Raw genomic sequence first — 16,735 nt, 5'->3', positions numbered from 1 at the left:
GAGACAGGCCCTTTAAAAAACCAACACAAACCCTGGGATCAATTTTATTGCTGATGGTTGTGGTCTCTTCTTTCCTACACCCTTGTCTCTCTGATGGTCCAAAGCCCCTGAAGGATAGCACAGTGCTTAGGCTCTGCTGGGCCAGAGGCAAGGGAGACAAGCTGCCTCCCAAGTCTGCCCCCAGCTCAGTTTCTCCCCTGTCCCCACCCCACCCTATTGCACATCAAATCATGTAAACATGGCTACGGGCATGGCCCTGAACAGCAGTGAGGCAGATTGATGTGTAAACAGATTTGGGACCAGGAGCCAGACCCAGTCACCCAGCCCCACCCCAAGCTGAGGCCCTCAGTTACATTTGGAAAAGCAGGGGGGCCTGGTCCCAAACTCTGGCTCAGATTATGCAACAGTGCAGACAGCTCAGCTCCCCTCTACCACCCTCTCAGATTCCAGGTTCTGAGGTCCACCCACCCTTGGGCACCCCTCCAGGCCTGGGCAGCAGATGGCAGTGTCCAGTTTTCTCCCTCCCACCCCCAGCTGGAAGTCATTGGTGCTGGCTCTTCCGAGATGCCCGGGGAAAACCGGAGACAGGCAACGGCAATCTGTCCAGCCCTGGAGAGGAGGGAGGGTGGGCAGTCAAAAGCAGGGCATAGGCCCAGTCTCAGGGAATAAGACAACCAAGCCATAGAAGGGGTATATGAAGTACATAACAAACAAAGCAGACAGCATGCCACCTCTCCTGCTTGGATGACCCCAGTTCCAGAGGGCCCCACTTCACAACCACCCCATTAGCCTGCGCCCCCACTCTCTCTCACCAAAGGCCCGGATCAGCTCTGCCCGCACAGCTGCGGTAAAGGTCTTCACCAGACAGAGAGTGGTGAGGCCTGCGAAGGCTGCGTTGTAGAGGAACACGATGTAGAAATTGCCCAGCCAGTTGAAGCGTCCAAAGTCACCCAGCAGGTCAAAGCGAGTGAGCCCTGAAGTACAAAGGCCGGTATGGGAGTGGGCTCCCCAGCTCCAACTTGGCTCAGAGCCCCGTTTTCTGCTGCCTCCTAGTGGCCACATCTCAACACTGCGTTTGACAGGCTGGCCTTTCCTATGTATTAACTCATTCCTCCTTCCCAACTTGTTCTCAGAGGGAGTTATGGCTGTTGAAGAAAGTGTCAGCAGCTAGGCTTGCTCCAACTTCCCTTCCAGAGTTCGGCATCTTCTCCAGTGGGACCCCCTCTGGCACCATGTGTCCCGAAGAGCAACCTGGGCCCGCCACTTGTTCCTGGGCCAGAAACCTAAAAGCTGGTCACCCTGTGTAGAGGCTAAAGAGCTTGAACTCAGATCAGGCTGGTTTGGTTCAGATAAAACTCCACCCCTAACTGATTGTGTGATCTGCAGCAGATTCCATAAATTTCTGTGCCTCAGTTTCTTGGACTATAAAGTAGGGAAAATAATGGGACTGTAAGAATTAAATGAAACAACACATACAACACATACAAAGTATGTGCCAGGCACTATTCTAACACTCGAGTCCTTAATCATCATAATAATGTTATCACAAGTCCAAATTTTGGGGCCATCACCCACTTAAAAAATATTCTTACCCGCATCCAATTTAAGGAACTAACTAGTGGACCCATAAGCCTAGTTTCCTACTGAAAACCCATGGCATAAATACAATGGTACAGTGGAGGCAGTGTGAACAGAAAAGAACCAAACAAAACTGATGTAAATACTAAATCATTTAGGAAATGTGGTTCATGATGTGGTGAAGGCAGAACTCCCATACTACCCTAGGGAGAACTATTACTTTTGAACTTTTGAACATTTTTACCAGGAAATTCTAGATGGTAGCTCTGAACGTGGGAGAAGGACTGAGTGTGTTGTTCATGTCCCAGTGTGTAGAAAAAGCACTGGACTGGTGTTTAAGAGACACTGAACTGGTGTTTAAGAGACAAGGGTTCTAGCCTGACTTGGCCTTGCTTTAAGTGAGCTGTATAGCTAGGTACATTGATCAGCTTCCCTGTTTTTTGTCTTTAGAAGATGAGAATGTTTATCGAGGATCCAGCTCACAGGAAGATTTGGGGGAAAACGGTGCTTCTCCACCAAAAAATGGAAGTAAACAGGGGAGGCTGTGGTATACAGCTAATGGGAAGATATGAGCTTTATAGCAACACTATTCTGAAGCTCAACAGAGGCATTTTACAGAGCCTCAATTTCTCCATCTCTATAATGGGGGTAATATCTCCTCATAGGTTGTTGTGGGAATTAGAGAGAGAATATATATAAAATGTATGCTTAGCACCAGTAGGTACTCAAGAAAAGCCAATTCCCTTACCTCCTCTTGGTACTTACCCAGGGTTCGAGAAAAGACAGGAAGTGCTGAGCTTAGGACCAGGAGACAGACACAGTTCCCAATTATCTAGGTGGGAGTAAGGAAAGGGAAGGTGAGGGTAGCAGAGCTGTCAGTACCTCGCACCCATGCACGCCCCCAGGAGGCTTCCTTTTATTCCCGCCTAGCTACCTGTGTCATGGCTGTGTCATGCCATCTGGGCCGCAGACTCCGGAAGAATGGAGAGCTGTAGAATCCCACAACTGAGGATACCATCAGGTAACTGCCACGAAGTTAAGGAAAAACTGGCCAGGTCCTAAGGATGAACGCCTCATTTCAAAGGGAATGGACCTCTCCCCTAACCTTCCTTTCAAATAAAGTCTTTTTTTTCCTTCTTCCTGAACTGCAAGGTGGGTGAAGACTTGCCCCCTTCCCCATCATTCCCACCACACCTCCCCACCACAGTCCCAGGAGACAGGTTCAGTGAACAGAGGCAATGGTGGGTTTCCAGAAGGATACAAGATGAGTATAACCTGAATGACGGCACCAAAGGCGCCCAGCTTGGAGAAGGAGACCTGGCCCAGGGAGGCATCCTGAGAGATAGAGTGGCACCACTATGGAGTACTCCCTGCCAGGAACACCACCCAGCACCCAGTACCCAGACTTCCCTCAGGTCTCAGCTTCTGTCTCCCACCCCAGCCTTTCTTAAGCCTTCCCTAAAAGATACACAGTCCAGTACCTGCATGCCCCGGGGCATGGCAGCCTCATCAATGAGCAGCTCCAGGATGTGGATGGCCACAATGAGCACAGAGAGGCCCTGTGGGAAGCAAGGTCATGGACTCCCATTCCTGCCCCAGCCCACAGCTATACTGAGAGCTGAATGTTAAGAACAGACACTCTAGGGGCACTTGGGTGGCTCAGTGGGTAAAAGCCTCTGCCTTCAGCTCAGGTCATGATCCCAGGACACTGGGACTGAGCACCGCATCGGGCTCTCTGTTCAGCGGGGAGCCTGCTTCTCTTCCTCTCTCTCTGCTTGCCTCTCTGCCTACTTGTGATCTCTGTCTGTCAGATAAATAAATAAACAAACAAACAAATAAATAAATAAGAACAGACACTCTAGTCCAACATTCCCTTTCCCACTAGCTGTGTGGGACCTCTTCAAGGTTATTGTTAGCAGAGCACCTTGGAGGGTAGTGTAAGACACACCTTTCCCAGTAGGAGGATGGCAAGAAATTTGACTAGAAAAACATACCTCCTCCCCCAGATTGATGAAACTTATTTCCAAGTCCAGAACATGGCAAGTGGAGGGATGGACTGATTTCAACCCTTATTTTCACCCCAGAGAAAACCTGTGTAACTACTCAGTGGCCATCTATGACCTTAGGCAAACTCCTTCAGTCCTGTTTCTTCACCTACAAAATGGGTATCAGTGGGCTCAGTACAGGGCAGGACACAAAGGAGGCAATAAGGGAGAGGCAACTACTATTATTGATGATAACTGGGTCCATGCATCTCCTCCCTCCTCCCTCCTCCCTGAGAAGACCTACAGTAGTCAAGAGCCTGCCATTCGTCACCCCCACCAGGAATGGAATACCTACCGTCAGCACCAGCAAGCACAGCATGGCCAGAGGGTAACCCAGATTCCGCTGCCAGGCTGAGGCCTTCCGCCGCTTCTCTGCATGGAGATGGAAAGCTGTTAGCGAGGGCCTAGACTGACGGGCTACTCTCCCTGGGGAAACACAGGTATCCTCATCCTACCAACCTACATACCCAGCAGGACCCTCTGTGTCTGCAGAGCCAGGACCTGTCTGTGCAGCAGCTCCACATCCAAATGCAGCCAGCAAGAGGTGGGATCTGAGGGCAGAGAAGATGGGGCGGCCTCCCAGTCCTGTAGCCCCCACTCAAGCCACAGCCCCTATCCCAGCCAGGGGGAACCACGACTCACTGCAAATCCTGCGGGTTAAAGCTGCCTCCTCAAAGGCTGAGCAGTACAGCTGCTCCTCTAGGTCTTCTAGCAGCTGGGGACAGGGGAAAGGGAGGGACTAACTGTCAGAGGCTCCCCGATCCTGAGGGCACCAAGGAGACCCCTGCTCATCCCAGGCTCCACAGTCTCATTCACCACCCCGTGGCCAGAAGCTTGATCCAGGCCCTCCCAACTGCCTTTTGCTCTGCCTTGCATGTCTGGTGACCAGCCCCAGATGGCGGGAAAGGGTGAAGGATACAGGAGCCAGCAAAGGCTGTGGCCTTCCTCAAGGTGTGTACTAAACAACTGTAGGGTAGCTTCACTGTCTGGCTCCAGCTTTGCAGGAATCAAAGGGCAAAGAGCACTACATACCCGAGGCTTGACCAGTAGCTTCCCAGTGACCGAGAACATGCGGGCGAGACCTAGTGGAGTACACACTGTGGGGACAGAAGCCAGTTACCTCCCAGACCCTTCTCTCCACCACTTCCCCTACCCACCCTTCTATTCCCTTCTCCTTCCACCCTGGTTACTTTGATCCACGGACCTTGCCCATTCCCTCCAAGACCCTCAACACTCACCCAGGAGTAGCAGGACTCCAAGAAAGGAGATACAGGAGTAGAGGTAGGGGAGGTAGTACTCCCAGAAGTCTAAGGGTAAAAAAGAAGTATGTCAGTTTTTCTTCCTGGGGACTGCTGGGCCTCAGCGACTAGCAAGGACACCATACATAAGCCTACAAGGGTTAGGCAAGTAATGGTGAATGAGGAAAGCTGGCCTAGTGTCAGCAGAAGAGGGAGCAGTGGGGCTACAGCAAACTGTAGGCCCTAAGACGTATCTACAGAACACAGCTACAGGGGTGCCAGGTGGCTCAGCCGGTTAAGGGTTTGCCTTTGACTCAGGTCATGATCCCAGGGTCCTGAGATCAAAGACTGTATTGGGCTCCCTGCTCAGTGGAGAAATTACTTCTCCCTCTCCCTCAGGCCCTTCCCCTTCCATTCATGCTCTCTCTCTCTCACATAAATAAATAAAATCTTTAAAAAATAAGATGGGAGGGGTGCCTGGTGGCTCAGTGGGTTAAAGCCTCTGCCTTCGGCTCAGGTCATGATCTCAGGGTCCTGGGATCGAGCCCCGCATCGGGCTCTCTGCTCAGCAGGCAGCCTGCTTCCCTTCTTCTCTCTCTGCCTGTCTCTCTATTTGTGATCGCTGTCTGTCAAATAAATAAATAAATAAATAAATAAATAAAAAATATGGCAGGGAAGGAACATAACTGCTATTAGGCCCAGCCCCCAGGGTCTAGTGAGGCTGGATCCTCAACTTTGTCAGGCAAAGCCACAAATCTGGATACTAATGTGAAATCTCTCCACTTTTGCATGTCAGCAACTGACTCATTTATATTTTTAATCATTGCGTGGGCCTGAGGGATCATTTCTGCAGGTTGGACTTGTCCTGATGTCCATCAGTTTGAAACTTCAGTTGAAGGAACACCGTCCCAACCTTCCCCACCTGAGAGGGATACGGTTGCTCCAGGCAGGGGAGTGCATCAGCCAAGTGCAGAGCCACTCAGCCTGGAGGGAGGGGAGGAAGGCGGCCCTCTCACCATAGAGTGACTCCCTGCTGGCCTTGTTGTTGTCCACAATGGCCGATGCCACCCATACCATACCCAGCACCAGTAGGGTGAGGAGCATCAACATCACCACCGTCTCGTAGACCCGGCCCAGGACACCCTATAGGAGGAGGCAACACGTGAGGGGCAGGATCAACACCAGGGGAAGGAAGGAGACATGGGCTGGCATGGGCTGGGGAAACCAGAGATGGCTGGATTTAGGAGATAGGGAAGGGCATCTCCCTCTTATTGCGCCAATTTGCTCCGTCCTCCGACCCTACATCTAGGGCCAATCCTCATGCCAGACAGTCCTCATGGGCAACCCCCACTCCCCAGATCCCTTCTGTATCCTGCATCCTGCCTTGCTGTGGGAGGCTGACCCCAGAGGGCTGCATCACACAAGCTCTTTGCCCTCTGGTTCAGCCTGCCCAGCGAGAAGGACAGGCAGGGCAGTGGAATGTAGAGAGAGAGGGGGATCGGGGTAGTTCAGTTTCCTTTAATCTTTGTCACTATGGTTTTGGCAGTAGCTGTGAAGTACCTCCCAGCTCAACTATCAGTGGGTTCCAGAAACTATGTCCTCCTTTCGTTCCCACAGGCCTAGGGGTGGTAATGACTTCCAGCTAACAGTAGCACCTCAAATTCCTTATTGATCCCTTTAACTCTGACTGAACCTCTGCAAATAGTCTTTGTTAAAATCTCTTCAGTGGGGCACCTGGGTGGCTCAGTCAGTTAAGTGTCCGACTCTTCTTTCGGCTCAGGTCATGACCTCAGGGTTGTGAGACTAAGCCCCAAGTCAGGCTCTGCACTGGGTATGGAGCCTGCTTAAGACTGTCTCTCTCCCTTTGTCCCTCCTCCTCCCTCTCTAAAATTAACAAATAAGATAAAATTAAGTAAATCTCTTCAGTTGACCCATCTGAGTAGAATTCTGTTTCCTGCCTAAATTGATTGATATATTCCCCCACTCACCTTTCTGGAGCCAGCGAAGCCCTCAGACTCAGTGAAGAAGTATGCAAAGGGCATGAGGAAGATGAGGGACAGGTTGGAGAAGAGAAAAATGAGGTTCCAGAGGCCTAGAGCAAAAAAGGAAAAGCAGAGGTGGTTAGGCGGGGGGGAGATGGGGCAACGACTTATGGGGGACTGACCAGGTGGTGGAGGAGGGGGCAAGGACAGGGTGATATAGGACTCATTAGCTGAGGCTGCCCATGTCTGCATGAACCTAGGCTGTTCCCTATCACCATCCCAAGCTGCAATCTGAGCCACGTACCATGGATGAGGGAGCCATTAAGCCACTGGATATAGTAGTTCCGAGGCAGTGAGAGGAGCACCTCGTTGCTGATAATGGAGAAGGGCAGGAGCAGGACAGCACCCAGGGCGACGGCCAGAGTAAAGGTGCAGAGCTCGAGCCTGGGCAGAGAATGGGTAGTGCCCTTGCTTAGTTCAGACACTCACTTCCCTGGGCCCAAGAATTCCCTGCTCATCCCCCTCGGTACCTATGTTTCTCCTGAACTACCTGTAGCAGCGACAGACCGAGGGAAGGAGCCATGCAGCTGAGGCTCTACCGACTGCCCCTTAACCTCCCCCCTGCCGCAGCAAAGTCTTGCCACAGGGACGGGTACACCTTAGGCATTCATGTCATGGGTCATGACACTTGCCCAGACTATCCCCAGGAATGCAGTTCTCCTACACACACCTGCCTGGTACAGTAGGCATGCCAAGCTAAGGGGCTTGTCTTCTATGTTCTGCTCAAAGATATGGGTTTCTGAGTTTGCTTTCTCTAGCCTAAATAAGAGCAGGGTCACCCCATATGGCTAACCCCTGCACGAAGGCACCAGGCAAAGGGGGAAAAGAAGAACCTGAAACCCAGCTTCATAGCCAAGGCTTGTGTCCGTGGCTGCCTCAGGTAAAAGAAGAGGCACTTTTACTTAGTTGGCCCACCAAGGGGGAAGGTTGCCTTCTTTTAATCTGCTGACTGGAGGGGTCGTCTCTGTATTTTCCCTGTATGTGCTAAAGAATAATAACAGCCTGCAGCAAGGGCCATCCTGTCAGAACCAAGCCCCCCTGCCCCTGAGGGTTCCACCTTCCACATCCCCTGCTCTAGTCCATTTGTCTACATCCCTGCCCCACTCCTTCCCTGATGACCACTGGGAAGCGAAGCCAAGCTGGAACCATTTCCGGTGACTCAGGCCCCAGCTAACAGTTCCTGGCCAAGAGGCTCCCAGAAACCCCTGGCCTAACTGGGGAGACAGGAACAACAACTTTTCCAAGCGTCCCCAGGGTGAGGTAAAGCCGGAAGAAGCCAGAAATGGGGTGGAAGCAGGAACCTTCTCTTCACTGTGTGACACCCCATTCTCCCCCTAGCTCCAAGAGTCACACTATCCCAGCTTCTAAAGGCTCCTAGTACCAGAAGCTGGGGCAGCAACACTTACGCAATCTTGTTGACTGTGGCATCTTCATCGTCTACTACGAAAGAGAGAGAGAGAGAGAGAGAAAGGCATGGGGAAAAGGCAAGACATCAGTGGGCAGCTCTGGGGACCATCTGTGCTGCTGTGTGCCCTCCTGTCCCCTCCCTGCCCCAGAAGAAGGGCCTGGGCCACACAGGCAGAGTTGGCCTGAGGCTCTGGGAGAGTTCACACTATGAACCCCGCAACATATTCTCTGGCCAAGGTGGCATGTTAAAGATCTGTGTCCCAAGTGGAAAGAGTACAGGCCAGAAATTCTCTCACTTCTGTCTCTCCCCATTATCTCTCTCTTTGTAAGCTGGAAATATCAGAAACCAGTCTGGGCAGCTGATGACATCAGTGGCTGGGGGCAGCAAAGGGAAATGAGGCAGGTGGGGGGGCAGTATTCACAGGGAAAGTCCTCAGGAGAATTATACTGAGGAGTAGCTGCCTTCTTGGGTGGGGGTTCATGAAGCCTTCTGGAGGGGAGGAAAGACTGAGGCCAGGACAGAATGATCTGGACAGGCTGGGGCTAGGAACTGGGGCCAACGTGCCCCCCAAATCGTACAATGCCTACAGAAGGAAAGCTCCAATCTGAGCACATTTATGCCCTCCATAAAGAGAAAGGCCACCATCACCAGGTACTAGGGTCCCCAGCGGTCAGGTAGGTCTCTGTTCCTGGGTATAAGTGCTCTAGATGAGGACAGAGTTTGTGCCCATGATTACACTGTCCATTTTAGGTTCCCAGAGGGCTTTCACATTAACTATCTCACATGAGGTCAGTGAACTGGTTAGAGACTGTTAGGCCCATTTTGTAGAGGATGGAACTGAGGGTCAGGAAAGTTACAGGACTTTCCCGGGGGCTTTATTCATTGCAGACCCTTCTGTCTAGAATACCACCTTGCTCCAGGCTGTGGAAGAAGTGAAGCAGAACAAGGGAAGTTTCCAGAACAGCTATCCTTCCTTTCCCAGCAGGCACCATGGGCCCACTCCCCTGAGGCTGGCCCCATGGCAACAGGAACATCGGCAACGAGTAGGGGAAAGGGAGGGCAGTCACAGGTACCTGTGGTGAACTCAGCAGGCTTCCTGAAGTGGGTCAGGGCGATGTGGCAGAGGATGTAGAGTGTCGCAAACAGAAGTGTTGAGATCTGCGGCAGAGTGTGAGCTGGGATGAGAAGCTCTTATCTCCAACATATTTCCAGAGCCCCACTGGCCTCTCTGTTAATTCTATGGAGTCACTTTCCCAAAACAAGGCTCCACACTTCTAGGGGTTTCATCTTTCTCCCCAGCATTTCCTTCTAGTCAGGGTCCTCAGGGACTTCTAAGAAGCAGCAGAGAGAGGATAGGGAGACAGTACTATGTCCTGCCCTATGAAGCTTTGCCCTGGAGAAAACAGTTTCAGCTGAAGCCTGGTTGGTAAATAGACAGAGAAAACCCTTAGAGATGCACAAACACACATACCTGAAACGGGCCACAGAATCAGAGGGAATTTACTCCTGGCACATTATTGAAAAGGGAAGTAGGTTTCAAGGAAGAAGGGGATGTGTGCACTGTCCTGACACCCTGTTCCTCCTCCCATTCCTCCCTTGCCCCTGCTGCCACTTTGACCCAAGCTCCAGGGAAGAGTAAGTAGGAATCATGTTCCTAGACTAAGTCAGAATTTCTAGGGGTGCCTGGGTGGCTCAGTCAGTTGGGCATCATCTGCCTTTGGCTCAAGTCATGATCCTGGAGTCCTGGGATCAAGCCCCGTGTCGGACTCCCTGCTCCACGGGGAGTCTGCTTTTCCCTCTCCCACTGCCTCTCTTGCCAGCTTGTGCTCTCACTCTCTCTCTTTCAAATAAATAAATAAAATCTTAAAAAAACAAAAAAGAATTTCTACTCTGTGTTTATTCAGGGGCCCTGAAAGATCAGGTCTGCTCTGGGCCAACCCAGAGCCTCATTTAATCCCCCACCCCTAAGAGTAGACCTTAGTTGGGGCCCAACATCTAAAATCTACAATGTTTCTAGAGCCACATCAGACCTTTTAAAGGCTGTCAATTCCTGGTCCTTATTAAGTGACTTCCAGCTCTAGAGCCAGGCTGACCCATGCCCCTGGGCAACTGGACTTCCAATCCACAGGCAGGACTTGGCCAGGTTAGTCTGCACATGCATGCATCCCTACACTGTTCCAGGTAAGCTACTGTTGCAGAAGGGAGGAGTCGCCGGTCAGCCTGGCCCTACAATCAGTGCCAGAGAGCCTTGAGATATTATTGCATGTATTTTTTATTTTTTTAACTAGTTTATTTAAGTAATCTCTACAGTTGACACGGGGCTTGAACTCACAACTCTGAGATTATGAGTTGCACACTTGGGGCATCTGAGTGGCTCAGTCAGTTCAGCATCTGCCTTCAGCTCAGGTCATGATTCCAGGTTCCTGGGATCAAGCCCCATATTGTGCTTCCTGCTCAGCAGAGAGACTGCTTCTCCCTCTCCCTCTGCCTGATGTTCTGCCTACTTGTGCTCTCTCTCTGTCAAAAAAAAAAAAAAAAAAAAAAAAAAAGAGTTGCACACTCTTCCAACTGAGCCAGCCAGGCACCCTGCCATGTTATTGCATATAAAGTATGCCAAGAGGGGCGCTGGGTGGCTCAACTGGTTAAGTTAAGCCACCTGCCTTTGGCTCAGGTGATGATTCCAGGTTCCTGGGACTCCCTGCTCAGCAGGGAGCCTGCCTGCTTCCGCCTCTCCTCTGCCCCTCCCCACCCCTGCTCCTCTTTTCAGTCTCCCACTCTCTCTCATTCAAATAAATACATAAAACCTTTTTTAAAAATGAATAAAGTAAGCTAAGAAAGCAGGATCAGTCTCCTGAGTCCTACAGTCTCCAAGAGGAGCTGACCCCACAAGGAATCTGCACACACATATCTACACACGGAAGGAAGAAGTCAAACAGACCCAAGGAGAGTGACAGGTCTAGAACAAAATTTTAGCTTTTAGCATTAGGGAAGTGGAGTAGAATGAGTTACTCAGATTGTACTGAAGATTTTCTACTGCCTAGTGCTCCCTCTGCCCTTGGGCTTGCGTAATAGCCAGGAAGGTGGGAGGGCTCAAAAGGTCAGGCTGGAGCTCCACCCAGTTTCAGCAGAGGCTAGGTCATTCTCTAGAGCAGGGGATGGGAGCCAGGTGGGGGAGGCAACAGAAGTCTAAAAGCTGCCCTTGGCCAGCACTGATGTCCTCAGCTAATAGGACTAAAGAATGGGGGAGACATTTAGGAGGCTGCTTCTCTGTCCAAGGTCTCATCCCTCCCTGTTCTCTAGGAATGTGGGCCTCTGTCCCTACAATGTTTCAAGGCCTGGGTGTGTCTTCACAACATGCCCAACCTTACCATGTGGGACTATCCATTAAGGATCACACAAGGAAAGTTGATCTGGAGTTCCACACATGGACGGGTACATTCCCTACTTTTCAGTCCTCCCAGATAAGAACAGACCTAGTTAGGTGGTGGCTCACTTTGCTCCTCCCTCCAGTCTGAGGCTGCAGGGCAGACTGAGGAAAAATAAAGGATGACCCTATCAGTGGGTTCCCTCTACTCATTAATACGTCTGTCCTTCCAAACCTTTCCTTTTTTCCTTCCATTTAGTGTTTGGGGGTGAGGGCTACTCTGAGGAACTCTGAGGAAAGACATAGGGGAGAGATGAGAATTGAAAGCAGGCCTGAGAAATCTGCAGCTCCCTAAGTACCCCGCCCCGGGGGTTCCCCTGGGCCCCAGAAACAAGGAGTCCATCGCTGTGTGGCAAATTCAGCTGTTGCACAAGGTGGCAGTGGGGGAGTGGGGAACGCAGCCTGCTGCCTCTGGAGCTCTGGGGAGGAGGGGGACCACTCAGAGGGAAAATCCCTGAATGGCTGGGGAGCTAGAAACCTCGGTTTACGGAGTTTCCAAAAAGCATCAGTGAGGATGCAAAGGAGGAGATAACTTAGTTGTTCTCCATCTCTACACAGTAAAATCCACCCCACAAGAGGCCTTCCTTCCGAAGTGGGAGACCAACCAAAGTGCCCCGTTCCTCTGGCATGCCATCCCTAAAACTCCCAAGTCTTTTCTGGAACGTAGTTCAGCTTTTGGACGTCTCCGCTTCGTCAAACATCAGCGGAATTTGCGGGGTCTCCACAATTAAGCCCATCCCTCTCAGACTATCCGATTACGAAATCACTCGACTCGCAGACCCATGCCCTGAGGCCCCGCAGGCCCCGCAGGGGTGGGGGACCGGAGGGCGGGTGGGGGACTGGAGGGCGGGCGGGGGGAGGGGCGTGCAAACGGGAGGAACGGAAACCGACCCGCGGCTTTGTTTATCGCGCAGCTCCCCAACTGATCCGATCTAGAGGTTCACCAGCCCGAGCGCGGGTCTTTCTGTCACACCGGGGCCATCCGTCGCTCGCCCCTAGACCACGCAGGACCTGACGGCGCTCTGACCCCGGGTGGTCGCACTCCAACCCGAACTTCTCCCTCTCCCGCGACACCCTTGCTTCTCCCCCGCTCGGTCCCAGGTACCGTTCCTGCCCAAGTCCCGTACTCACAATGCACTCGCGAACCCTCTCGTGGAAGAGCTGCTCTCGCACGGATAGCACTTCGTAGTCAGCTGCTTCCATACTCCGTTCAGCATGACTGGGGCGGGGGTGTCTCCGGGCCCGGGGAGGACGAGCGGGGATGAAGCCGCCGCCGCCAAGCACCCGGACCCAACCAAGGAGCCTTTCCTCGCAGCCTGCGACGGAAACTCGGGGTAATCTGGAGCTCAGATTCAGTCGTCCGGACGCCTTAAAGGGGCAGGTACTACGCGCCTCGTTTTAAAGGGCCCCGGCCCCCTCCGCTCCCTCCCCTTTAAGGTCCGGACTCCTACAACTTTAACGCAAACACCCTCCAACAAGCTCGCAACGAGGAAGCGCAGGTGCTGGTTCTATCTACCGGAGATCCCCTGACGCCACAAGGGATGGGCGGGTTTCTTCCAGAGAGCGGGGTTCATTGGCTCCTAAGCGCTGCCGCTCATCGCTAGAGGAACGTTGATTGGCTTGCCTCGAGGAGGGAGGCGGGATCTTTGGGGCCTTTGAGCGCTAGCTCTAAAACTAAGCAGCCGTCTCCTTCAGCTCCTGCAGTTGGGAGAGGACGGTTCCTGCATTTTCGGAGCAAGCAAGATTTTAATTTGACTGTGGTTAAATGAACCATTTGGATCCGGCCAGCCAGGCAGGATGTGAGGGCACCAAGGGGGTTCCGAAAGGTACTGCTGCTCAGTAACCCAAGGCCTGTAGCAGCATTTTCTGAAACCGAGTTTCTGTTGGTGCGGGACCCCTCCCCTCCACTGCTAGGAGTTTTCACGCAGTCACTTTCGTGGGAAGCCTAGTGCTTGCTGGAGCAAATACTGAAGAAAAGTGGGTAGAGAACCACAGGAATATCCTTCTGAAACTTTGAGGAACTACCCCTGGGGGACTATTGCTTAATGGGGCTGAGTCAAATGTTAGCTGACCTCCTATTCTGTGCCACTCACCTTACAGACTTTTATCTCCTTTGGACATCACCAGCCTTTCAGAGGAAGGTATGATTAGCATTGTAGAGATTAGAAAATAGTGAGACGTTGTTACGTGCCAAGGTCACACAATGAAGGAATGCCAGTTACCTTCCTGAGACCTTGGAATATGTACCGTTGGGGAGGTTCCACCTTTATGGACTTGAACGCCTTCCTCTAAATTGGATAAGCAAGGGAAACTCAAGAGGACAGAGTTTTGCAAACTGCCCCAGTGATGGGTAAGAGCCCAATTGTAAAGGCATAGAGTGCATCCAGTTATATCTGAACGAGAGTCAGAGGCCAGAATTAACAGCTGAATTCTGTACCCTGGTAACTTTTCCAGAGCAAGTTATTTTTGTCCCTTTTTTGCTTCCCCACTGATTTGCAGTTGAATCGTGGAAAATAAAAAGCATGTACTTAAAAAAAAAAAAGCATGTATATATGTATATGTACACAGATATATATCTGTGTATACACATTTGTCTTTAGTGATAGCAAAATAATGAGAGGAGGTAAAGAGCTGATTTCCCTCTTAGCAACCAAGCTTGGGGTGAACTGAACTCCAGCAGGAAGAGTGGGTAGTTACAAAGAGATGAAGCTAACTGGCTGGGTCCTGGCATCTGCTGGAAGGAAGAAAAGGAGAGCACAGGGAGGCAGTTTGGGCCTATCGAGTGTGTTTTAGGAATAAACATACTGTGTTTCATTTGGCTTAAGGTGTATTTTTTTTTTTAAGATTTTATTTATTTCTTTGACAAACAGAGACCACAGGTGGGCAGAGAGGCAGGCAGAGAGGAAGGGAAGCAGGCTCCCCGCTGAGCAGAGAACCTGATGCGGGGCTCAATCCCAGAACCCTGGGATCATGACTGAGCCAAAGGCAGAGGCTTTAACCCACTGAGCCACCCAGGCTTAAGGTGTTTTTAACAAATCAGAACAAACATTTAAAAATCAGGATACCGGGGCGCCTGGGTGGCGCAGTGATTTAAAGCCTCTGGCTTCGGCTCAGATCATGATCCCAGGGTCCTGGGATCGAGCCCCGAGCCCCAGGGAGCCTGCTTCCCTTCTCTCTCTGCCTGCCTCTCTGCCTACTTTTGATCTCTGTCAAATAAATAAATAAAATCTAAAAAAAAAGAAGGAAAAATAAAAATCAGGATACCTTAGGGGCGCCTGGGTGGCTCAGTGGGTTAAAGCCTGTGTGCCTTTGGCTCCGGTCATGATCCCAGAGTTCTGGGATCAAGCCCCACATCGCATAGGGCTCTTTGCTCAGCAGGGAGCCTGCTTCCTCCTCTCTCTCTGCCTACCTCTGCCTGCTTGTAATCTCTGCCTGTCAAATAAATAAAATCTTTAAAAAAAAAAAAAGGATACCTTAAAAATTCAGATTTCTGTCTCTTAGAAGATCCGGCAGAACTGGGCAACAAGGACATACGGCTCAGTAGATGGGGCAGGATGTGCTCCGGTCTTCCACAGTCCCTATCACTTGGGTAAAACCTCCCCAGTTTTTCCATTTATATTGTCACCCCAGCTGTGCATTGGAGGTTGTTACCTACGCTAACTCCTCTCTCCTGCTTCAACTTGCTGCCATCTTCACCCCGGCCTTTGGTCACTTCTGGGTGGATCCTGCCAAGCTCTTTCCTTCCTTAAGGTTCTATACTTGATACTTCCTCTTCCCCTTCCCCTTCCCAGTTTGTTTTGGCTGACTTCAGTCGCTTTCAGGTTAATACCTGTTCAGTCTTCCCCCACTACATTATCTAAAGCAACCGAATTTTGTCACATTATTTATAACAAGTTACCATAACTTAATTTGCTTGCATTTGTTTGTCTGCCTCCTCCATATAGGCTTGTAAAGGGAAACAATCTTATTTGTCTTTTTATTTTTTTTCCAAGTAGGCCCCAGAATGGAATCCAATACAGGGCTTAAACTCATGACCTTGAAATCAAGGCCTGAGCTGAAATCGAGAGTCAGATGCTTAACAGACTGAGCCACACTGGCACCCCATATTTGTCTTGGTTGTAGTTATTTCCCTAGACCTTAGCCTGATACACAATACATGTAGACACTCAAATATTTACAGATGTGATTAGAAAAGATAGCCGGCATTGCTGGTAATCAGAAGAGCTGGGTTCTGGTTCTAGCACTGTCATCCTGGACTACACTTAATGTCATTTGCAAAGCTAGAACAGCCTTCAGATTGCTTCTAAATCTAAAAATCAAATGTTCACAGTCCTTTGCAGTTTACAAAGTGCTGTGACATCACCAAAACGACAGACTATTAAATCTCATTCGTACAACAACTGGTTAGTATAGACTCTGCTTAGAGATTTATCATCCAGAATGTACAGTGATGTACAACTGAAGTAAACTTTAAAAGGCAAAATATCAATAAACATATGAACTTGGAACTGCATAATAGAAGACAAGCTCAAGGTCAGAACAGAGAGAAGAAATCTAGAATACCTTCTAGAGAAAGTAGTTTTGAGCCCAGTGACAATCATTTATTTGCTCACAAGTCCTTGAGCCCTTGTTTACAAATCCAATGGAAGCCCAATAACTTTCTTTTCAATGCCTATGTTTAGGGGTGAGAGATTTTCTGGTTACTGTGTTACTACTCAAAAACTATGCAGAAAGACACTCCATAATACATTTTTTAACTTATCACATCCCACTTAGTCCAAATCCTATCTACTTGCAAGGCTCAACACTAATAATGTCTTCTCTTCCATTCTTTCCTGAAGGGATTTCTGCCTGTATAGTTTCAATTATTTAGTTCGGTGAACAATTAGGCATATATGTGGTGTTTCATAACATTATCTTGAGCTATTATTTAAATCTTTTGTATTGTTTAAATTTACCTCCATTTATGTATTTTCTCCTTTCCCCTCTCCTTCAAGAAT

General features: G+C 50.4%; 1 protein-coding gene across 4 annotated transcripts; it reads right to left on the bottom strand.

The window, feature by feature from the left end:
• Nucleotides 1-11: 11 nt before the first annotated feature.
• On the bottom strand, nucleotides 12-13,254 carry LMBR1L (limb development membrane protein 1 like). 4 transcript variants are annotated; one of them, XM_059185467.1, is made up of 17 exons: nucleotides 12,867-13,252; nucleotides 9,385-9,469; nucleotides 8,310-8,340; nucleotides 7,148-7,287; nucleotides 6,850-6,953; nucleotides 5,878-6,004; nucleotides 4,862-4,930; nucleotides 4,656-4,720; nucleotides 4,266-4,338; nucleotides 4,091-4,174; nucleotides 3,919-3,995; nucleotides 3,060-3,137; nucleotides 2,840-2,913; nucleotides 2,513-2,603; nucleotides 2,344-2,410; nucleotides 813-974; nucleotides 12-609 (listed from the first exon to the last, which is right to left on the bottom strand). In XM_059185467.1, exons 1-17 carry the CDS (start codon nucleotides 12,936-12,938, stop codon nucleotides 542-544), a joined length of 1,467 nt encoding a protein of 488 aa, XP_059041450.1. In that variant the 5' UTR covers nucleotides 12,939-13,252; the 3' UTR covers nucleotides 12-541. The 4 variants fall into 4 exon arrangements, with proteins under 4 accessions (XP_059041450.1, XP_059041449.1, XP_059041451.1 ...); XM_059185466.1 differs by having other exon boundaries at nucleotides 8,310-8,343; nucleotides 12,867-13,251; XM_059185469.1 differs by lacking the exons at nucleotides 12-609; nucleotides 813-974 and adding an exon at nucleotides 981-1,422 and having other exon boundaries at nucleotides 8,310-8,343; nucleotides 12,867-13,254.
• Between the last annotated feature and the right edge of the window lie 3,481 nt (nucleotides 13,255-16,735).

This window comes from Mustela lutreola, chromosome 8 (assembly GCF_030435805.1).
Source record: "Mustela lutreola isolate mMusLut2 chromosome 8, mMusLut2.pri, whole genome shotgun sequence".
NCBI lineage: Eukaryota > Metazoa > Chordata > Mammalia > Carnivora > Mustelidae > Mustela > Mustela lutreola.
Note: the sequence above shows the minus strand (reverse complement) of the source record. Positions and strands in the feature narration are given on the sequence as shown.

Coding starts and splice junctions, on each gene's coding strand:
- LMBR1L (XM_059185466.1), bottom strand. CDS start 12,938: ATGGAAGCAGCTGACTACGAAGTGCTATCCGTGCGAGAGCAGCTCTTC. Junction 6,005..6,849: donor GCTTCGCTGGCTCCAGAAAG/GTGAGTGGGGGA, acceptor CTCCTCCTATAG/GGTGTCCTGGGCCGGGTCTA. Junction 4,175..4,265: donor TTTAACCCGCAGGATTTGCA/GTGAGTCGTGGT, acceptor CTCTGCCCTCAG/ATCCCACCTCTTGCTGGCTG.